The sequence below is a fragment of the Siphateles boraxobius genome, unplaced genomic scaffold (assembly GCF_051911475.1).
Source record: "Siphateles boraxobius isolate OS27281-9 unplaced genomic scaffold, OSU_SipBor_1 65, whole genome shotgun sequence".
Classification (NCBI taxonomy): Eukaryota; Metazoa; Chordata; class Actinopteri; order Cypriniformes; family Leuciscidae; genus Siphateles; species Siphateles boraxobius.
In genome coordinates, this window is record NW_027509192.1 from 11,103,299 (window position 1) to 11,127,890 (window position 24,592).

At 37.5% G+C, this 24,592-nt stretch overlaps 1 protein-coding gene across 1 annotated transcript; it reads right to left on the reverse strand.

The window, feature by feature from the left end:
* Positions 1-4,337: 4,337 nt before the first annotated feature.
* Positions 4,338-8,237, reverse strand: pim3 (Pim-3 proto-oncogene, serine/threonine kinase). The gene is made up of 6 exons (XM_077210941.1): positions 7,821-8,237; positions 7,480-7,589; positions 7,337-7,387; positions 6,889-7,252; positions 5,669-5,845; positions 4,338-5,583 (listed from the first exon to the last, which is right to left on the reverse strand). Exons 1-6 carry the CDS (start codon positions 7,906-7,908, stop codon positions 5,414-5,416), a joined length of 960 nt encoding a protein of 319 aa, XP_077067056.1. The 5' UTR covers positions 7,909-8,237; the 3' UTR covers positions 4,338-5,413.
* Positions 8,238-24,592: the final 16,355 nt, after the last annotated feature.

The window sequence follows — 24,592 nt, forward strand, 5'->3', positions numbered from 1 at the left end:
GCGGTATGCTCAGCTCTAAAATGTAGGCTACTATAAGGCAAAAAGTATGTGGACATTTCTAGTCGAAATATTTACAATTAATTAATCGGTGATTGAATAATATCCGAATAAATTATTTATTAGGGGTTTTGTCTGAGTTCTAATGATTTATATGGGAAATAAAATGGACCTACGCTAATCACAAATCATGGGAAAGTCACTTTCCCACAAAAAGTGTTGGGAAATTCTGACCTGAAATTAGCTTCACTACTAGTGTAAATTGCTCGATTTATTGAAATAGACTTATCTATCAGCTGTCAACTTATTTGGTTTATTAACATGTTTATCATTATGATTATGGCCTTATATGTTAATGTAAATCCTAGGCTAAAGTTGATTAGTTATCTTAAGTAGGCTAAACTACTCCAGTCACAAATTAATACAGGCACCATAACGAAAGGCATATCTTATATCGTTCCAGTTTATATGACGATTAAAGGTTTATATGGCCTATATACTGTACTGGGCATTACGTGTCAAATTCATTTAGTAGTAGTAGCCCCAAATGGCACACTTCAAATGCACTTTCGGTCTTGTGGACTTACAATTGCTGACGCGTGGCCTAAATATAATACCTTAAAGTAGGTAGCTACAACTAAACTTGATTTCAGGTGATTCTACATCTGAATCATGCATTACATAATTAATCATTAAAATCTTATTCAGCTTTTGACGGTAATGTGTCCGTCAAAAACACCAATGTGTCACCATTGCATTTGCATACTCTGTTGACTAACGTGTGTAATATTAACTATTCATCAGGATTTCAGGACATTTCATGTAAGGGGTGAGTCATACACAATCTGTAGCTTCCTCTCTCAAGTGCGAAATATGGGAATGGACTGAACTGAATTACTCACTTGTAAAACTATTTGACTATATATTATTATTTTACTGTATGATGTTGTATGCTGTCAATTATTTTTGTATTAATTTCACTCCGAGATTAAATTTAACATCTTAAACCTATAGGCGGCAGAATTTTCACACACACATACATATATATACATATATATCAAGTAATTAGGGGTGTGAACCTACACTGGTCTCACAGTTCGGTTCGATTATGATTATCATGTCATCGATTCAGTTCAATTCGATATCGCGATGCATCGCGGTGCACTGCATCTGCAATTTAAATTTTTACTCCAAAAGTGATGTGTGCGTGCGCGCGCGCGTGTTCGCCTGTTCGGGAAGTCACACTGATGTGACAGAAACAGTGACATTTAGGGATGGGAATTGATAAGATTTTATCAATATCAATGCCACTAACGATTCTGCTTATCGATCCGATTCTTTAACGATTCTCTTATCGATTCCTGATAGCACTGTGTGGGAAAAAGTAGTCTTTTTCGGGGGGGAAAACAAGTCGTTTTAATGCTTACACTTGACTAAGCAAACTGTACTTTTTATGTAATTTCTGTAATAAATGGAACCTTATTGTAAAGTGTTACCGATTAGTTATACACCGATTAAACGTCCCGTGAGTTCAGTGTTGGAAAGATCAGTTGTTTTAACCATTCATTAAAACGAATCGGTTCAAATGAGTCATTAGTTCGCGAATTGGACGTGTCATTATCGGACGTGTGCGCGTTGTGTGATTATCCCGCCAGTTGGGACATCCCACAAGATGTGTGTCATCACAGAAAACATTTCATCAATGGATCGTTTTTTTTTCGTTTATTTGAAGTGTGATTATGTCAGCTGAATGTGCGGAAGACTTTTCAGAGAAGATAAGGCAACGTATTTTAGTACAATTCACACCCAGCGGCAATTCAGGAAAAACAAATCTCCGAATGCTCCACATAAAACTTTAGTCTCCCTACCTTACCATCGTGTCGTTTATTTTGATTAATATGTGCGAGGGAGAGAGGAAGACAGCGCTTAGTTTTGAGACGGTGAAGCCTACTTTCGCCTTGCTCCGAAGAGAGAGAGTGCGTGCGCGCGACCGGGGCTCTCTCTCTCTCTCTCTCTCTGCTCGATCAGTTTAACATGCGCCCTGTCACAAGCGCAGCGGTTCATCTACATTACCAGAGAGAGACAATTTTACTCACTGATCAAATAAGACTTTGCAGGACAAAGATTATCTTTGGACGCGGTGCTATGGTGCTTGATAAAGGACAAAAGGGACAGTTGTGAGTTCACGGTCTGTACATACTATGGCTGACTCAGAGCAGGAGCATCGATAAGAGGACTCGTTAACGTCGAGGGCATACAATATCGATGGATCGTAAAATTTAGAACCGGTTCTCGAGTGGAACCGGTTTTCGATTCCCATCCCTAGTGACATTCCAGTTTAAGTTTCAAGGGAGTAAAGCCTGTTTATGCCATTTAGTAAATTAAATTGTGTCAAATCAATTTTGTTGTAAAGAAATGTTCATTTAAAAGCAGCGCTCATTTATCAGTGTACAATGTTACCATAGAGATGCTCGCATCAACCGTCGCCGAGCCCGCTGTTGAAGGTAACGATCATCCATTTATAATCACGCGTAACAACACAGAATAATTGTAATTTGATACTTAAATCAGCTCTATGTGTGCGTAGGCAGGCATACACTGTGCGAATTTCGTCCGATTTTGAGCCGAATTCTGACGTGCGACTCTTTTTCGGGTCGGGCCGATTTTCAGCTTTGTCGTGCGTCGTTTGTCGTGCAGTGTTCGTGCAGTACACAGGAAACGAGAGGCGATTAACCTCTCCCGATCGGCAATCGGATGGTCGGATGAATTTCTGGCATGTCAGAAATTTTGGTCGCTCCTCGTGACTATATCGCACAGTTGAAGCAGAACTACGAACCGATTGCCCTAAACTCAGTGTTTTATCCCTCACTGCGCCTGCGCGAAAACAGATTTTAACCATTTCAATCTGCAGAAATAAAAACGAAAAGAGGGAACTCTTTCTGTAGTTCAAACTAGCTACAAATTACTGTTGCTTACCTTCAGTTTGTCCAGTTATTACCCACGTCTTCCAAGCTGCGATGTAGCACCGTGCCTCTTTTATTAATTTGTTAAACAATGTTTTTGAAATAAACCTGTTTTTAATTTTCTTTGATGACTAATTATTGCGGTGTTCGGACATATTATAGACTGTTAATATAATTATATGCCTATAATTCATTGTAGCCTAATCGATCTAAATGTTTTAGACAATTTTCTTGAAATCGATTAGGCTACAATGAATTATAGCTGGGTTGGTAGACGATATCATGTAGCCAGAGATATTGTCAAAACAAGCATCAGTTATCAATAATTTCATAGCGCATTGCGGCGATGTGCTGTGAAATTATTGCGTGGCAAATTAATTATAATAGCAGATCAATTTAATAATAAAATTAGCCTTCCCTAATTCAACAATACTAATAATAATTTAATACATAAATTGGAAGTGCTAAATCATCTTGATATTGATAACTGATGCTTGTTTTGACTGGATACATGATATCGTCTACCAACCCAGCACGGGGGTTTATCGCACATATTTCACACGTATAGTGTGAGCAGTCAAGTCGCAGCTCGACGTTCGGACCGTATAGTGTGAGCACATAAATCCTGAGCTTTGGCTTTATATCGCATGCGATCTACTCGTTCAGTGTGAGTAGATACCTTGCTGAAATCGCACAGACATCGCACAGTGTATGCCCGCCTTTACATGAGCGCACACAGCGCTTGTCTTCTCCAGGTCGTGCTTACCAGGTTGTCCATTAGAGCCGAAATGTGCCCAGAATAGATGTAGGCTTTTAAAGTATTCGGAGCATTTTTAATTAGTCGCACTCGCGTCATGTCTCCTCTGCCATTGTATGCTACCGCGACAAAGCACACACGCGACAAATGACGTCAGAAAAGCATCAGTATAACCGGTTATGGTCTATTACTGAACCGATACCGAATCATCCTCGTCTGCATCGCGATGCATCGTAGACACGATTAATTTCGACACCCCTACAAGTAATAAGTAACTAAATACTAAATTTACAACAAAATATCATAGTTACTTTTCAAAATAAGTTACACAAGTTACTTTGTTTTTCCATTTATTGACTGAGTAAGTGCAGATGCATATACTGTATAGCGTATATATATATATATAACTTTCCCCAACATTGCTATATATATAGCAAAGTAACTTAAGTTATGTAATCGGGTTACTTTTTTCGAGTAACAGGTAACTCAATACTTATCAATTTACAACAAAATATCTGTAATGCAAGTTACTTTGTTTTTCCATTTATTGACTGACTGAGAAATCTTGAGTAAGTGCAGAGGCGTTATTATCTATTTTAAAAGTAGACACACCAAACATGTTACATATGAAAGGAATTTATTGTGTCCAATATAAAAAATAAATGTTTCACCAGTTCAAAAAAAAAAAAAAAAAAAAAATCCACACTGTCACAGTGGATGGACAAACACATTTTTACTTCCACTTAACATGGAGAAAAAAACTGATTCTAAATTTTACACTACATCAGAAAATGGCATCACTAAACATCTCAATCTTATATTTGTATCAGTATTAGATAGCTTTAGCGTGTCTATGATCCTTTAGGTTAAACTAAAGATAAGCCCAGGAAACCCTTACATTTTTAATTTACTTTTTGCAGATGGTATAAAATGAATAAATAAATAAATAGCCACTGAATGTGGAATGTTTGTATTGCATGAATAAATAAGATACATGGAAGTTAATGTACATAAATACAATACAAATTCTTGTATTTAAAAATAAAAAAAAGTTCAAGAAATTGAAATAAGGAAAAGATAAGTGAGTCCATGAATATTGCATTGATTGTGCACATCACTCAAGTCTCTGCCAAGCAAAGTCTAAAAAGTGACACCAACAGAGATGTAGTGGAAGACATTCAGAAAACAACAACAGAAGGAAAACCATCTAAATAGTGTATATGAATGGCAGAGCAGCAGAGAGATAGTGTTAAGAGAGTAGTAAGTGTGTACTTCAAGTATTCGACCACTAGGGGGCAAGGGAGACCCACCACATAACTAGATACAGTCTTTGAAGGTTCCCATGAATCCAGGGGAGTTCCCCTAAAATCCATGATAATCCACCTGGCGTCTGTCGTGACTTGAATCCCATAAAAGCAGCTTTCCAAAAAAGGCACCGAAAACTAAAAAGATAGTCTAAAAGGAAAATAATGTCCAAGCTCTATAAGAGCAACCAGTAAGATCACAGGATCACAAGCATCACTGCTCACGCAATCCCTACGGGTAACAACTCACCCTTAGCAACAAAAAAAAAGAAAAAGAAAAAAAAAAAAAAGACAGACATTTATGTAACATAAATCGAAGTCCTGATAACAAACAGACTGGGAACAAGGACAAAAAGGTCTCAGAGTCCGTTCACCCGGTGTCCCCGCATCCGTCAAAGGCTTTCTTTGCCCGATTCTGTGCTGATAGAGTGAAGTGTGATGTCGACGCTTTCTGCTTTCGGGCTTTCCTCCGTCCGCATCCACTGATGCTCAAAGATCTGCTCCAAAGTGGGCCTATCAGAAGGTCTCAAGCAGAGGCACCATTTGATGAGCTGCTGGCACACTGATGGACAGAAAAAAGCAGCAAGGTTAATCTTCTCATCTACAAAAGGGTTTAAAACTGAAAGATCAGACTGTTTAGAACGTACCCGGAGAGATTCTTCTCCTGAAAAAGAGCCGTCCTCTAAGGATCTCCTCGTCGTGCTCAAACGGGATGTCGCCGCACACCATGTCGTACAGTAGTACGCCAAGGGACCACACGGTTGCCGAGCGTCCGTGGTACCTGTGGTAACGAATCCACTCGGGGGGGCTGTACACTCGCGTGCCTACAAGAACAAAACATTTGGTTTTCAATCCTGTGTGGATGGAGATTTCTGGCTCATTTCATAATCACCTTTTTGGCTTAAAAAGCACCGATTTTGATTACACTGCAGCACTATACAATGAGCTGCTCTAGTCAGCTGACTCTAGCAAAGGGGGCGCCAGCGGTCTGGCGTTTGCACAAACGCTCCTCCCTCCTCCAGTCTCGCTGTGAGCTCGGAGAACAGCTCGTTCCAAAAATACAAGCAAGCTGAAACAGGAGGGGGATCTTAAAAGGACGCTTTCAGGTACAAACAATCACAAGCTATGGCAACTCCCCGTGCTTTCAGCGTGAGTCACTTCCCCCAACAAAAGCACCTTCACTAGGGGTTGGTGTGACAGGCCCCCAAAGACCAGGAGTCGCCTGGATACCAAACAAAAACAGGGATCTGTGAAGGGATCACGTGGTCCCGCAACTCAGGTTTCACAACAAACTGATGCTACGCAGTAACAGCTGATCCCACTAACTTATCTCAGATTCATAATTTTAACCTATATTAAATTACTTTAAAGTACAAACAAAATAGTTTAAATAAATTATTCCTTCAAGCAACATTAAAACAAATGTACGGATATTAAGGTCATAAATCAACAAAATATGTTCTCTACACAAACATACACATATCTATCTATACCCTCTCTTGATACACAAACATCTATACATGTTATTTTTCTATATAAACGTTGTAAAAAGATTAAAAGTGGAAGGTCATCATTCTGTTTGAAGTCTTTCACTTTTCGATCAAATTTTTTGTGGAAAAAAAAATAGATAGTAGGTCTAAGATAATCTGAAAATGTTTAATATGTTCTTCCAGGTAGCAAAGACAATTTTAAGGTAAAAAATGTTTTTTTCCCCCAACAGGGGGCGAAACCCTCAAAATACTTATCTTTAAATCGAATGCTTTAAATCTAAGTGAAATCATCATCATTATTATTATACAGGATTTGACACTGCATTTTGTAAAGCGTGACAGGTGCAAAGGAGGATGGGTGAGAGTCAAGGACGCACCATCAAAGTCTGTGTAGACGGTGTCCTTGAGGATGGCCCCGGAGCCGAAGTCAATGAGCTTCAGATCTCCCGTGCGTAAATCCACCAGGAGGTTCTCGTCTTTGATATCGCGGTGAACCACCCCGCAGCTGTAGCAGTGCCGAACCGCCTCCAAAACCTGCCTGAAGAAGCCCCGGGCGGTGTCCTCATCCAGCGCGCCCTTCTCCGTGATGTAGTCGAATAAATCTTTCACCATCTCCGGCCTCTCCATTATAATCAACCAGCCGTCGGGTCTCTCATACCAATCTATGAGTTTAATGACCCCCTGAAACGTACTTCCCACTTTCTTCAACAAAACGATCTCGAGTGGAACCAGCGAACCATTCTGGAATACAAATACGCGTGTATTAGAAACAACCGGGTTAATAATATTAAAAAACAAAAATGAATCAAATGCTAGTTTACTTACAATCGTAGCCCATTCGGTCACTCTCTCCTTAGAAACGTGTTTTATCGCAACCTAGAGACAAAAAGAGAAAACGCACATATGAATGCGTGACTGTGGCGCCAAACGCGGCCATGTGCTGACACCAAAACAAAGCCAACGCGTACCGGCAATGAGTCTGAGATCCGAGTACCGGCGTACACCGTCCCAAATCCGCCGCTTCCCAGCACAGAACCCACCTGATACACCTTCTCAAACGGCTCTCTTTCGGTCTTGGCTGTAAATGAAAGTGAGAAAAAAGCGTTAATGTAATAATGTGATTTAAACCGCGTGTGTATAACGCACGGTTGGCAACAAAATGGCTCCATACTCGGGTCACGGACAGGCGCGTGCCGAATAAGCAGCTAGAAACGGCGCGCGTAGAAAAATAGGAGCAAATAACTGATTAAAGACCCTGAAAATGAAAAAAAAAAAATTGTTATGACATGAGACCGTCACCTAACGTTACCTGCTTGAAGTTGAATTTTCACCGGTAAGTGGTCGATGTTGTTTGTGTTGCAAATATGGGAAAAAGATCCAAACTTGGAAAGTAACATTTTTCGTTGTCTTCTTAAAACGATTCTTAGTCCTTAGGATGCGTAACCGTGCTTAGGACCGGGAAACACCGGCACTCCGTCCTTCACAGTAAAGACCGAATTCCCTACAAAAGATGTATTTAGTAGTGGGACTCCGCTTGAAAAATCCCACAAATGCGCACAAAACGATTCCGACTCCTCTTCTGCAAAGGTGTCAAACCCCGGTAATTATTCACAAATGTCCCCGCGCACCCATAGTGAGAGAGAACTGCACACGTTTGCGCTTTAGAGTCCGGTCGTCGCGCGCTCAGTTGATGTGTGTCTGTATGTGAGAGTGAGCGGGTATTAACTCTTAATTCTCGTGTTTGGGCGCTGAACGTGCTGCACAGATCCTTCCGCCACGGATAGACTCAATACGCTTAAATTAAAAACAAACACATTCATCACAATTATTTAGCGTTCCAAAAGGGAAAAAAATACTAAGTGACAAAATCGAGAAAGATAATATAAATGTATGACAATTCATCAGCAGTAAATTAATAGTGTGCCGGTAAATAGTGCGCAACGCGCATGGATACCTCGTGTAAGAGCTTTGCTTGGGCTATATAAAAAGACAAACCACGTTGCACAGTTTATATAATTGCACAGTGACTAATTGGAGTAATATTGCTGGGTTGTGCCTATTAAATAATAATAATAATAATAATAATTTTTAATAGTATGCTAATGATGTGGGTTAACAACAAATGACCTTTTATAAATAATAATTAGAACAATAATAAATATTAAAGCATGCACTATAAAAAACAATACGTTATGACATGTTTTTACATTGGTTTAACTCATCAAAATAAGTTATTCAAGTTTATCAAAATAAACAATTTTCAACTTTATCTATCTATCTATCTATCTATCTATCTATCTATCTATCTATCTATCTATCTATCTATCTATCTATCTATCTATCTATCTATCTATCTATCTATCTATCTATCTATCTATCTTTGTGAAGCCCTGAGTGTAAATAGTGATGATTGATGCAGTCATCTCAATGCCAAAAAGTGTCACAAACAACCTGAATTCACATATCCCTGTTAATTCTATTTGTATATAGCACACTTGTACATTTGTCTGTTTTATCTTTATTCCTTTTATTTTACTATATGTGTATTGTTGTCTTAATGCAATGCAAGGAGTCATATTCAGCTGTACATTATAGCTATAAGCATCTGGTGGGGTCATTGAAAGCCACAAACTTGTCATATTTATCATATTTTTAGTTCTATTATTCATAATAAGTGATCATGTAGGCTAACTGCATGGTGTAAGATCATAAAGTAGCATTCAATGGATATAGAGTGCAAGATTATATGAGGGTCTACATAAAAGAATTGGTTAGATCCTTATATCAAGCATATGACTGAAGCTTTTCAGATTTATTTTCTGGGATTATCTCTTTGTCCAGATCAATCCTCATCATCTCGCTCATTTTAGGAGGTCATTTAGAAAGAGGTTGATGGAACTACACAGACAGGATGTCTCAAAGACAGGGAGACAAGGTAAACAGTGATCCCCTGCTGTGATTGAGGATGAACGTTGTTATGAAAATTCATATAAGACATGCTCTGCAAACAGCTGTGCACCCCTAGACCATAGACTGCAGTTAAAAACCTACAGTCAAAACGATGCTTAGCCTTTACATAAACGTCTGATAAATAATAACTATATATCTCAGACCAAGATGAATAAAACGTGCAAATACACATAACTTCTGACTGCACTTTATATGTAAAGTCTACAAATGGTTTCTGAGAATATAACATAAAGAGCCATAATTGTACATCTTACATCTGACAGTGAATTTGCGACATTCATTCTCTTGTTAGATGTCATTCTTTTCCTATACCTTCCCAGAAAAAAAGAGCATATCTTCACTTTCATCTCATGCCAGATTCATTAGGTCATACCTCAGAAGGACATCAAGGCTTTGGGGAGCTTTTATGAGACACACTGGAGCAATCAGGAGGGAAATCCCTCAAGGTTTTCAACAGTTACCTTATGTAAGGCCAGAGCACATGTGTCCAAGTGAACAAAAAGCTTCTACAGACCCCTAATGTGTGATTTAGTTGGTGAGTATAAATTCACACTTGATTATTCCTATTATAGTACATTCTATTGTAGACATGGCAAATCTTCCAACCACACTGGACTATGTTAGCCGCTGTTCTGTCAAAATGACCTCTGACTGACGTATCCCCGAAGAAAATGTGATAACCTGTAGCAAAAGTGGCTTTATGCAGCTTTACACGTCTAATCGGACTGATCACAAAGACCCCCACTGTTTGCGCTGACAAGAGGGGCTTTAGTCCACAGTTCCGAATCCTCTCCAGAGGTGAACTGGAGGGCAGGGTTAGACAATCACTTACCTTTTCACTGGGCTGAAACATATGGTCCAATCCAAAAGTATATTCAAAGATAAAAAAAAATAAAATCACTTATTACATGTATTACTTAGATGAAATATGCTCGTTCCACAAACCACATGCTATCCTTGACTTGTTCAAAACCTGAAAATACACTATTTACATATTTTAAATTTGTATTGTATGACAATTTATTTATAGTCTCTTTATTATATTTTCAGGTACTTTTTTATTATAATTTATTATAGAATAGGCCTATATGTATTTTCAAACATTCAATTAAATGGTCAATTAATTGATTAAATTAATTATTGAAATTAAACAAAATTAATGACGTTTATGGAAGCTTGTTTCCACCACAAAATAAATAATAAATAAAATTATAAAAATAAGTAAGGTAGTTTCAATTTTTATCTTACAATTCTGACTTTTTTTCTTACAATTGCGAGTTTATATCACACAGTTCTGAGAGGAAAAAAGTCAGAATTGCGAGTTTATATTGTGAGTTATAAAGTCAAATTGTAATATAAACTCTCAATTATGGAAAAAAGTCAGTCTTTTTTCTCAATGGCGTGTTATAAACAGGGGTGCACAGAACTGGTTAGCGCTTTTGAGTACCAGCATTTTGGGTTTTTTTGGGGACAGGGACACGTTTACTTACTGGAGTAGGATTTTTCTCCATCTCTGGTAAGATAGCAATCATGATGATAAGTGTTTTTATTAATTATTAGGGACGCAATGGATCGCAGTTGATCTGTGATCCGTACGGGCCAGGCTCGCATGTGATTCGTGGATTAACTGCTCAGTTTAACCATCATAGAGTGAAAGTTTATCATTTTGTTTATCATTTTATCATTTTGACGTGTTTTGTCTTGCCAATTTACACATTCAAATGTTTTTAAACGCGGAAGAAGAGGCAAAATTCGGAACTCGCGCACTGTTATCTGTGTGCACAGCCAAAGCGCGAGAGAGGCGCGTTTCAGACAGCGCTCGAACACCGAATTGATTCCTCTTTCGCGTTTACTTGCACTTGAACGGACACATTAACACAAAACTACGTCAAAATACCCGTCTCGGCAAGTATTCTCTCGGTTATGTCAATTGTGAATAGTTGAGAAAGAAACTGGATGTGTGTCAGTATATTCGGTCCATGCATGTGGTCTTAAAGTGACAACAGTTGTAACATTCTAACACCACATCGTTTTACTTTCCTTTTCCCAGGGTTAAAAGTGGTGTTTAGAACGACAATAACCCGGGGTTAAACGCAGTGTGAAAAGCCCTTAGGGCTTTCAATCAATTAAAACAAGCAATTAATGTATGTATCAATTAACCTAATAATTGAAATTAAAATGAATGACATGTATCCTCTATAAAATGTTCAATTTAATTTGAAATATGTGTATTATATATAATAAATAGATAATTATTCTATAAATGTTATTTACAGAAACTAGAACATGTAGCATCTCAAAAATGTATTACTTTCCCAAATACTTTAGAATATATCATTTTAAAATGTCTATTGTGGGACAAAATTATGTCTATTAATTAAAAAGAGCAATTAAATTAAAGTGTGTCAGTGCATTAACATATGGCAATTATGAATCAAATTAATCAGATAATGGCATGTAACATTACTTTTTGTTAAATAAAGCCCCCTAATAGATGATTATTGATAATATATATAAGATTTTTTTTGTTGTTGTTGATCATTTGTAGATTTAGCTGGCATTGTGACCAGAACAACAACTCAAGGAACTGATTTGAATTATTTTTTTCAAAATTTGAAAAGGAGAAATCAGGCTCAGGTGAGCTGGCGGCATTAAATTAGGGCTTTTAATCTCCGTGGATTAGAGAGTTCTAGTAAAAACGATCTAATCAGATGACATATGGATGGGAAGCAAAGGATAACAAATAGACAATATGCTAGAGTGCAGCATTACGGCGTATTACACCTAAAGCATAAATGTAATTAAACCCTAGAGGGTCGGCCTATGCCTATACTTCCTTTTGGCACATCAGAGGTCAGCAGAAGTTCAGATAGCTTTCTGTGAATACATTCTGGTTTCTACCAAATTCGGGCATTGTGTTTTAAGTGAGAGTGCATCATCCATAAAAGATTACTGCCAGTTGGCAAACACAGGACAAACAAAATGCAAATGGTGTCACTTAGACCTTGAGACATTTTGAGCTGTGACTTTTCACTTCTAAATATCTGTTTTAGAAACGTTTGAGATGGCGAATTATCAAGACGTCAGCTTAGCTTGTATAAACCAATATTTGTTATGCCAGTAATTGTCAGGAAACCTCAGACTCAGAGATCGGTGTTAGTTTCCAATCACAGCAGTGTTTTTATTAACAGAGGTGCAGAAAAGACAAGCAGGTGAGGATGTCAATATTTGCAGGTTCTAGATGGTTGACAGTATTTTAACAGAGTCCTTGTTGTGCTACTTGAGTGAAGAGATCTTGAAGATGGATCTGAGGAAGAACGGAGCACACACCTCGTTGCTGGCAGAGCATGAGTATTCAGGTAGTGGATGACTGGCAAACTTACAGGAACACGTGGGGAGATCACAAGGAGTGTAGAGGATTCATAAGGAGAATCATAGGGTAAGTTGAGTGGGTAAGTAGTCCGTTGTCCATAGATGAGAACAGACAGTGACTGAGCATTCTTTTATGTGTGTGCTTTTATGCAGTGCTGATGGGGAACAGGTGCAGGTGATGATCAGTAGTCGGGGCGAGAGTGAGGCTGCATCTGAAATCGCATACTTCCCTACCATACACACAATATGACTGGTAAGTCAAAGTCCAAATCACAGTCTTTGCTGTCCCATTGATATAAGTAGTGTAGAACATTATATAGAAACTGTGTCTATTCCTCGTTTAGTGAGGCCAAAACAGAAAAATCTTATTGTAATTAAACCAGAAAATCTCAATATCAGTGAACAAAAACAATTTCTAAAGCTAGGTCTTCTAAACATTAGATCGCTCACACCTAAGGCGGTTATTGTAAATGAAATGGTCACAGATAATAGTTTCGATGTATTTTGCCTTACTGAAACCTGGCTTAAACCAAATGAGTATTTCGGTCTAAATGAGTCCACTCACCCAGGATACTGTTATAAGCATGAGCCCCGTCTGATCGGTCGTGGCGGCGGTGTTGCAACAATCTATAGAGATATTCTAAATGTTACTCAGAAAACAGGTCACAGGTTTAATTCGTTTGAAGTACTTGTCCTAAATGTTACGCTCTTAGATGTAAGAAAGAAATCCCTATTATCTCTAGCCTTGGCTACTGTATATAGACGTACAAGAGTTTGCAGACTTTCTCTCAGATCTATTGGTCAATGTCGATAAAGCAATAATCGTTGGAGATTTTAACATACACGTAGATAACACAAATGATGCGTTAGGGGCTGCGTTTACAGATTTATTAAACTCCTTTGGGGTCAAGCAAAACGTCAGTGGTCCCACTCATCGTCTAAATCATACACTAGATTTAATTATATCATATCGAACCAATCCAACCGATATAGATATTGTACCGCAAAGAGATGATGTCACTGATCATTACATGGTAACTTGCATAATACGTACTGCTGAAATTTGTCATGTTGCGCCACGTTATCGACCAGGCAGAACAATCCGTCCAACCACTATAGATAGATTCTCAAATAGCTTACCTGATCTATCTCAGCTGCTCAGTGAACCCAAACAAACAGATGAACTAGAGGAAATGACTAGCAGTTTGAGCACCATTTTCTCTAGTACACTAGATATTGTTGCACCAATTAGATTATAAAAGGTTAAAGAGAAAACTAAAGCATCATGGTAGAACAGTGCTACGCATGTTATAAAGAGAGAAACTCGTAACTTAGAGCGTAAATGGAAACAAACTAATTTAGAGGTCTTTAGAATCGCGTGGAAAGACAGTATGTCACGTTATAAAAAGGCTCTGAAAGCAGCCAGGGCTGAGCATCTCCGCAAACTAATAGAAAATAACCAAAATAATCCAAGGATTTTATTTAACACCGTGGCTAGACTAACAAATAAACAGACATCACCAGAGCAAAATATTCCGTTACAGTATAGTAGTAATGATTTTATGAATTTCTTCACTGAGAAAATAGAAAGCATCAGAAACACAATTGTAAATGTACAATCTTTTATGGTGTCTTATGATCCAGCCTCAATTATCGCCCCTCAAGAACAACTACACCGCTTTACAACTATAGGACAGGAAGAGCTAAATAAACTTATCATTGCATCTAAACCAACAACATGTTTATTAGATCCTATACCCACTAAACTACTGAAAGAAGTGTTACCTGTAGTGGAAGAGCCTCTTCCCAATATTATTAACTCGTCTTTATCTTTAGGTCATGTTCCAAGAATATTCAAATGGGCAGTAATAAAACCTCTCATTAAGAAATCACAATTAGATCCAAATAACCTAGCAAATTACAGACCCATTTCAAATCTTCCATTTATGTCTGAAATACTAGAAAATGTTGTGTCGGCTCAATTGTGCTCTTTCTTGCAAGAAAATGATATCTATGAAAAATTCCAGTCAGGATTCAGACCGCATCATAGCACAGAAACTGCGCTAGTTACAATTACAAATGATTTACTTTTAGCTTCTGACCAAGAATGTATCTCAATACTAGTTCTACTCGATCTTAAGCCTGCGTTCGACACTACAGGTCATAAAATACTCTTGGATCGACTACAAAACTATACACTGGTGTTCAGGGACAGGCATTAAGCTGGTTTAGATCGTACTTATCAGACCGTTATCATTTTGTCTGTTTAAATGGGGAAAAATCGAAGATAACGTCAGTAGACTATGGAGTGCCGCAAGGATCGGTGTTAGGCCCTCTGCTATTCTCAATAAATATGCTGCTACTTAGTAATATTATAAGAAAACATGGAATTAATTTCCACTGTTATGCTGATGACACTCAATTATATATTTCATCACGACCAGATGAAAACACTAACTCATCTAAATTGACAGAGTGTCTCAAAGATATAAAATGCTGGATGACGTGTAATTTCCTGAGGTATTACTTATTGGTCAAAAAAACTACCCACAAAACCTTGTACAATACAACTTTAATTTAGAAGGATGTCCTGTTACTTTATCCACTACAGTAAAAGACCTGGGTGTTATACTGGACAGCAACTTGTCTTTCGAAAATCATATTTCATGTTACAAGAACAGCCTTTTTCCACCTTAGAAACATTGCTAAGCTACGTAAATATCTGTTTCTGATGCAGAAAAGTTAGTTCATGCATTCATGACCTCAAGACTAGATTACTGTAATGCTTTATTAGCTGGTTGTCCTGCATCCTCAATAAACAAGCTACAGTTAGTGCAAAATGCAGCTGCTAGAGTTCTTACTAGGTCAAGAAAATATGATCATATAACACCAATTTTATCATCTCTACATTGGTTACCTATTAAGTTCCGTATCAATTACAAAGTACTACTACTGACCTATAAAGCCTCTCTTAATGGACCTTCTATCGCCCTACAATCCATCGCGTTCTTTAAGATCACTAAATTTGAGGCTTCTGGTAATTCCTAGGATATCTAAATCCACTAAAGGAGGGAGGGCGTTCTCACAGCTCCTAAACTCTGGAATAGCCCTCCTGATATTGTTCGAGGCTCAGACTCGCTGTCCCAGTTTAAAACTAGATTAAAGACGCATCTCTTTAGCCAAGCATTCACATAATGCTTACCTTTTATACCACTGTTGAATCAGATCGAATGCATTAATATTATGAACAGCAGCTATGCTAATTTTTTCCCCATTTGCCTTTCTGCTGTTATCTCGGGACGCTAGTCCCGAGGTAAATGGCCTTCGTCAGCTCCAGTTTGTATCCAGCCTCTCACGGAGACTTCAGATCCCCCAACACCTGCGATGAGATGACTAAACGCCTGTGAAGAGACGACTCGACGCCTGTGAAGAGACGACTCAACGCCGGCGATATGTTATGCTCTAAATTAATACATGATTAACTAACTGTATTTTTCTATGTACATTTCTGAAATGCACTTTCTGCAAAGCTGCTTTGAAACAATATGTATTGTGAAAAGCGCTATACAAATAAATTTGAATTGAATTGAATTGAATAGTAAGTGAAAAACAGTATGTGACAAAAGAAGTATGTCAAAATTCACAGTATTCATAGAAGAGTAGAATAAAGTACCCGGATGACCTACTTCCAGTGAGATTCTGAAGTGTGGATACGATGGACACTTCACTATACCATGAGGCCATGGGAGATGATTTGTGAATGACAGTGGATCGACGTAACTGACGCTGGTAGGTCACATGATAATGACAACATTGCGAATGTTGTTAGTCTAATTACATTCATCCTACACACATTCATAATATATAGAACATACGTTTTTAGTGGTTGTGAAGAAATAAGTAAGAGAGTATGTGATTTGAGACGCAGAGCGTTGGGTTTGTGTGACATTGGAGCATGGTGTCACCTAATTAAAAAGGGTAGTGATGATTCATATTCCTTTGTTGTATGGAAAAGAGCAACGTGAACATTGTTTAAAAAGTCTTCTTTTGTCTCCCACACAACATGGACATGAGGGTGAGAAATGATGAAAGCATTTTCATTTTTGGGTGAACAGTTCCTTTAAGATATTCTTTGTAAGGTCCCTGCTGTTTTAACAATGTCATGTAGGTTACATCAACCCACTGTAATGGTGAAATCTGTCGAGTCATAACACCGAAGACTGTTTCCTGTCCAATGCTTGCAGGTTTTTGCCCTGAAATAAGAAGCAGTTGTGTTTTTGTGGTTGCCATGTAAAGAGAGAGTTTATCACCCAGCCATCTTCTCTCAGCACCTGCAAAGAGTTAGGACATCAAAGCCTCCGCCTGCACGCAAGCATCCCGGAGCCCCGCCCCCAGCCTCAGCCGCTGCTCCTCATGTTATTGTTTTGACTGAGGGTGGTAGTCACATGACCCTGCAGTGTTATGACTGGGGGCTGTGGAATGTAGGTCACACCGAGCTCTCCCAAAAGAAAGCTCAGTCCGCTCTTATAACACTGTCCCACTTTAAGCCCACTTGCTTTCATCTCCTTCATCAGAAGGATGGATGTATCTGCTTGTACATCACATGGGATGAGCACAGAAAAGGGGGAAAATGCATTCCATTTCTGGGAGGGAATTTTTTTATGGAATATTGCAGTATTTATGATAAATTATCTATCCACGCACATTATTCATTTTAAACTCATGTCCTCGTAATCTTCTTGCAGCGTCATGTTTATTGGCGTAAGGGCGGGGCAACCTGTCAATCACATGAAATCGACCAATAGCAAACCACAACCACCCAATAAATTCCCAATGGACAAAATCAAGTCCTGTCCTACATTTTTTTCCCCGAGAAACAGTTTCACCCGGACATACGTAACAATAGAGAAGACTATCACAACTTCAATTTCATGCCGACTTTAATTATTCTTAATTAAAGAGAGAAAAAGCTAAAGTGTTTACTAAGTTTAATGTTCTTAATGACAAGTTAGCTTCGTTAGCTTTCGACGCGTTAGCCATAGGCCTATTTTTTCCTCAGTTTTAAACTTTACGTTTTACACAAGTAAATTACTCCTAAAACCATGAATATGTTACTTAAATCATGATCTTTTTGTTTAATATTTGTACATGTACATTGTACATTTTACATTTAATACATGCTGTGTGCATTAATGTGAGGAAATGGCTACGACAGTAAGCAGGATGCTTTTAATGTTTTTGATATGATTTGGCATGAGTGAAACAAAAAATGTGAATGCAAATTAATTAACTTTTAATTTAAAAGTATTTGCTGTTTACTGATTATTGTTTATTTTTTCTCTTTTCTTAATTTTAGGATATTTCTCAAATGCAGTGTCATTTGTGCCTTCGTTGCTGTAAACCGGTTGAGAGGGACAAAGAGAGAGACCGAACACGCTGAATTGTGTGCCCAAAGTGATCTTAAGTGATCTTTTCTCTGTAGATGCTTATTTCTTAATAAATTACTCTTAACTGCACATTGTCACTGTATTATTTTGTCACATTATAAGAGTAATATTTAATTTAATTTAAAATAATTACCAGCACTGCATAAAACAAGTAAAATGCATTTAAAATAGCAAATGGTTTTACTTAATTATATTAATTACATCAGATTTGTAAGTAAAAAATTACTCAATATAATTTAACAGGCCAAGTTATATGTACTTTTTCACTTTGTTAATTTTACTTGGCTTAGTTAAGTAGATTTACTTAATTTCCATAAATGTGAAAGTTACTTGAAAAATATCAGTGCAAAAACTTGCCAAATAAAAAAGGAGTAAATTCTACTTATTGTTTTTCTCAACGTACTAAAAAGTAAGGGACCACCCTGCCTAAAATTGGCACTGTAACAAATTACAGAGATTTTTATTATGACATTGTGGATGCACAATATATCGGTACTATATCGGTTATCAGGCGATTTGTTTTTAGTTTATCGTTATCGGATGACATATTTAGATAACACTGTTAAATCTTATCTTATGAAAATCTCAAAATGCATATCCATTTTTCATGCTGTACATAATAATGTTGTGATGCTTAAATTTACTTGTAGCATACAATAATGATCAGCTTATTGGCATCGGTCAGAATTGTAATATCACTAATTATGTTTCTTCAGACTCCAGCATATTAGAATGATTTCTGAAGGATCATGTGACACTGAAGACTGGAGTAATGATGCTGGAAATGCATCACAGGAATAAATTACATTTTAAAGTATATCATAGTATTTCGATTTATTTTAAATTGTAATAATAGTTCACAATATTGCTGTTTTTACTGTATTTTGATCAAATAAATGCAGCCTTGGTGAGCATAAGAGAAAACATTTTAAAAGTCTTACCGACCCCTTACCAAACTTTTGGGTATATGTCTTATTTTCAGTGTGTTTTTCTCTTAATCCCTTAATAAAATAACTTGTTCTACTCTGAAATTGCTTTTCTTTTTGCCTGACATGATCATACAGAAGCTTTTTATATAATTTAATCAAGTAAAAGAAAAAGAAAATTGAACCCCTCCTCAATTGACTTGACTTTACACCAGCCAATGAAAATGCTTGTTCGCACACTGATGCGCAATGGTCTGAAACATCTGACATCTCAAATGATATGCTCCGAGAGTCACAGATTCTTTTGTTTTAGCCCTTAATTTAACTGTCAATCAATTTGACAGTCACATAGTGTTTCTACACCCCACCCTCAGCCCACCCCTCAAACATAAAGCCAGGGAGACAGCTCCATATTTATAATGCACATACCATATGGCCACAGAGAGTAAACAAAAGAGGTAGTAAACAATATATGAGAATGTGTTTTGGGATGCATTGTTGTTGTTTTTAATGCATGCCATCGGGATGAATCTCTTTAAAGATGCATGGATTGTGTGTTTGCATCCCCCAGAGTGCATGGTACAATTAACAGTAGTTGTCAGCCTGACTTGTAGGAAATCAATTCTATCGACACTAATAGTGTGAATGTGTAAACAAAGAGGCGTTTTATTACTTTCCCAAGATATTTACACTACCAGTCAGGCTTCAACAAACCTCCACATTAATTATTACTCTTTTACACATTGTTGAATAATAGTAGTCAATAAATTAAGTCTAAATATAGATGGAAATAGGAATTATAAGCATCCAGGTGCATCTTGGGATGCCTTTAAAAAATTTATGAAAGAGGTTTCATATGCTGGACACTTATTGCTCTGGCAATATAATTGAAATCATGCATTTATTAATGAATGAAAATTAATTGATTTATTTGTTGGTTTGTTTTAAATATACAATTTCTCATTTTTACCCACCAAATAGTTACTATTTGTTCTGGCAATATTATTGGAAATTTATTAGCAAAATATATTTTTTCTTTTTTACATTTGAAAAGAAAACTAATTTTATATTTTAAGCATGTAAGTTCTGTCGATCTAATTAAAATTGTATTTATTTAACATTTAATTATTAATTTACAAAATTAATTTTATAATTTTAGCATGTGGCAATATACTTGAAATTTTATATCTTTATGTATTCAAATTAAGAAAAAATATATAATTTAAGCATGTAAGTTCTGTCAATTTAATGGGAATTTAAAGATGATTTAAATGGGGGTCTTTTTTAAATAATTTTCCTCATTTTGTTTATGTGAAGTATTTATAGAAACTGTTCTTTAGTGGTGGGAGGGAGGTGGGCTTGGATTTTTGGCCACTGTTGTGAAGACCCCGATGGCGTCTCCCACTGTCATCTGCTTGTCACCCCAGAACGCTAAGCAGATGGCAATTAAAAAGCGACCCCACTGTTTAGTTCCTCAGCTAATCAATGGACAAATTAGCACAGTCATCAAGGATCCATGATTGTGGCTTTGTTCATTAATTAACAGGGTACAGTTATTCATTCTTGAGCAAATAAGAGGTGTAATTTCACAAATGAGCAAAATTAGAACATGGAACAGATAGTCAACCCTCTGAAGAACCTTGCTAAACAATATTTATCCATAGAAACCTTATGTAAAGAGGGTGACAAATGCTGTATTGACTAGAAGCTCAGAAACACTAGATCTGAGTATTTGGGCCGCTTAAAATTCATTCAGAGGTCACCTGCTGAACTCAGAGAGAGGCAGGTGGCAAAGTTACTCATACGGAATGCCAGAAACCCATGCCGTCATGTGTCGGTTGCCCTGCCAAGTGTGCTTTGTAGGTCTTGCTGAATGTAAACATCTCCTTTACCGTTGGCAGAGCATTCATTCTACCCTCTTTGTAGTGGGCCGTGGAAGTCACGAACTCCTTTATGCAGCTGGGAAGCAAAGGGCTTGATGTGGTTTGGTCTTGCAGAGGTCCCAGCATGTGTTTTGGTAGGGAACAACAACACACGATCTCTCCTATTGATAGACGGTTTCACCTTCTATCTTTATATCCTCCCACACACTTCCTTTAAAGTGCTCTAAGCTTGTTCTTTCTTTGGATGTGTATGCTTCTTTCTTTTACGCCGTAGTAGATGTGGTTTCTAATTGTGATCGATTTGTTTTTGATTGAGGGGAGTTTTTGGTCACTTTTTGATCTTATTTTTTTTTTGTAGTTCAGTCAATGTGCTTTGATAATAGGCTTGTTCGACTTGAACTGGCGCTGCACAGACCGATCGGTTGATGACATCAAAGTACCGCGAGAGCGATTCAAAAGCATAAGGAGCCGTCTGCTCTCTAATCGCTCTCGCGGTACTTTGATGTCATCAACCGATCGGTCTGTGCAACGCTGGTTCAAGTCGAACAAGCCTCTTATCAAGCCGGTTGCACAACATACTCGATTGGACCTTTTCACCCTTTCTCTTTCTATGAAGATGTCAGACGCACTTCTCTCAATTCACTCCTACTCTTCCATTCACTTCCTCCGCTCTCAGATAAAATTATAGGATTTGATGAGATGCCTGACTCAGCCATTGTAACCCACACAAAAAAGATATTTCAAGCTCTCTTTCTTTGTTGCCTTCCTCGCTTTCTTATTTATTAGATAAAAGACAGTGTGAGTGAGAGATTTCATAGTAACACTACTCTAAATATAGTTCCCTGCAGCACACTTAAAGAGACTATATTATGTCCTTTTACAAAGTCTTGATTTTATTTTTGTGTTCAGTTTCCATGCTTGAATGTTGAAAAAACACAGTTCCGGTCTCTATGAAGCTCTTCCTTCTGAAAAGTGCAAGAATATGTTATATGGCTTCCAAAAACTTTAATGAAGCTTTTGTGTTCTTTTTAAAGATTGAAAGTTCCTTGTGCTTTGTAAATGCATGGATAAGTGCAGCCAGCACATTCTTCAAAATATCTTAAAGGGATAGTTCATCCAAAAATAAAAATGTTGTTCCAAACCCTTATGAGTTTCTTTCTTCTGTTGAACACAAAAGAAGATATTTTGAAGAATGTTGGTAACCAGACAGTTGATGGACCCAATTGACTTCCATAGTTGGAAAAAAATACAATGAAACTCAATGGCTATCAATTGTCTGGTTACCAGCATTCAACAGAAGAAAGAAACTCATACAGGTTTTGATTGAACAACAAAATTGTCATTTTGGGGTAAAATATCCCTTTAAGTGTTCAATTTAACTTCCACTGAGAGAAAAGAGGAATAAACAACACAATTGGAATTTTGTGGATCTGTCCAGTAAATTCACTGCCAGCTTTTATAACAGCCAACTTACACAATGAGTTACACCACTGAACAATCCTGCCTGAAACCTGTTACCTAGCCCCGCTCCCGCAGGATTTGCCATCACATGATCAAAACAAAGAGATCACATGGTTCAGCACATGGCTCACCATGACTCAGCATAACACATAAACACATGCTGACCTTTTCACTTGTTATGGTTCGAAATCAAGCTGTTCCCTTTGTTTACAAATTTGGTATCATGCTTTAAGCTCACAGAGGCACGTTAGTTCATGCATCTGTGGTTAATTTTAGACTCTGATACTAATCGTGTCTTCTTTCAGCCAAGCTGTTCCATTATATAAATCACTTCTATCACCAATAGTTGAATCAGTAACCAAGGTCACGTAGGTCAAGAGTGTGCACTGTCCTCATCACGTGTGGCCATTTAAAGCACAAATTAACATTATAAGCAGCTGTGAAGGGCTAAGACATGTGATGCTGTTATACTCTGTGTCACGTGTGTGTGTCAATGTTCAACAGTCATGCTGACTCTATTAGTGCTATAAGCGTTTAGGCAGACTGGGGTTGGATTCTTGACACTCAAGACAGACAATGCGGTCTCCACCGATACGGTTTCCATAGTAACGCCGTGAGGGCACCCGCTGTGTCTAGGTGTGTGAAGATAATGAATCTGAGCACTCTGGGTGACCCAGGTTGATCTCTTACAGAGATATGAAAGCCCTCAGCATGTCCACTGACCTGCAATTACCTCATAACTTGCACTGCAGGAGGGTTAATTACCTTTTATTAGAGCAGAGAGTGGACCCATGTTGGGATGTATTCTGCTGTGTCTGATCTACTCTAATAGAGAGGTAAACCTCCACAAAGAATTAATGTTGAACTGTTCCGATCAAGATGGAGTCACTAGCAAAGTAAACTAAACTTGAATTTTTAAAAAGTTGTTGCTAGGGTGCTCTGTGTGGTTGCTAGGGGATTGGTAGGTGATGCCAAGGTGTTTTGGATGGTTATTAGATGGTCACTAGGGTGTACGGGGTGGTTGCTATGTACAGAGGTTGCTATGTAGTTTCTAGGGTGTTCTGGTTCTTGCCGTTGTGGTTTATTGGTAGGTTCTTGCCAATGTGTTCTGGATGGTAGTTACTAGGGTGTTCGAGGTAGCTGCTATGAGATTGCTAGGGTGTTTCTATGTGGTTGTTTGGGTGTTGTAGGTAGTTACCAAGGCATTGTTATGCCTGAGGTTCTGTTTAGTTGCTAGGGTGTTATATATATATATATATATATATATATATATATATATATATATATATATATATATATACAAACATACATACTTGTTAGATGTAATTAATCCCAATTAGTCAATTTGACAGCACTAGTTTAAACATGTTTAGTAGGCTACACATCTTTTTACTAAATAAAATCTTTTATTTTTATGTTTCTCTTTTTTTATGAAAAAACAAGTTGTTTTGTGCATGCATTTTGGAGTTTTATGTGCATCTTGAATTTGTATGCACTATCCCAAAAACTGGATTAAAATGGATGGACATATGGGTTATGCTATTTCCTTGATACGGCACAGGTACCTTCTTCAACGTAAATCGATGGGATTTACATTGGGATTTACTTCCGTTTTATCATCTGTCTGAATTACTTTCAACTTTTATGAAAACTTTTACTTTTAACTAAATTTTTAAGTCAGTTTAATATAATTTAAGTTGAGGTGACTTGTTCAGCTACCTAATTCAAGGTAGTAACTGAATTAAAGTTGAAATATATCTTTTTTTTTTACAGTGTAGAAATCCATTTGCAAGCCACACAATTTGAGATGTCTCTAGCACTAACAGTGCCTTAGCAAACATTAAATATCTCTTAATATAAAAGTCTAGCAAGTCTATTAATTGAATTGTTGGATACCATGACACTTACAAACAGCATGAACAAACAACCAATCATCACAATAAATCACAGATGCGGTGTAATTCATTTCATTGACCTTAAAAAGTGTTATGAGTATGTTGTTCCTCTCTCAAGTCATTGCCC

What these genes read in the sequence shown, in the direction of transcription:
- pim3 (XM_077210941.1), bottom strand. Translation starts at nt 7,908, where the DNA reads ATGTTACTTTCCAAGTTTGGATCTTTTTCCCATATTTGCAACACAAAC. An exon ending in GGATCTCAGACTCATTGCCG is followed by an intron (nt 7,388 to 7,479) that starts GTACGCGTTGGC and finishes TTTTGTCTCTAG; the next exon opens with GTTGCGATAAAACACGTTTC. An exon ending in CGTCTACACAGACTTTGATG is followed by an intron (nt 5,846 to 6,888) that starts GTGCGTCCTTGA and finishes TTGTTCTTGTAG; the next exon opens with GCACGCGAGTGTACAGCCCC.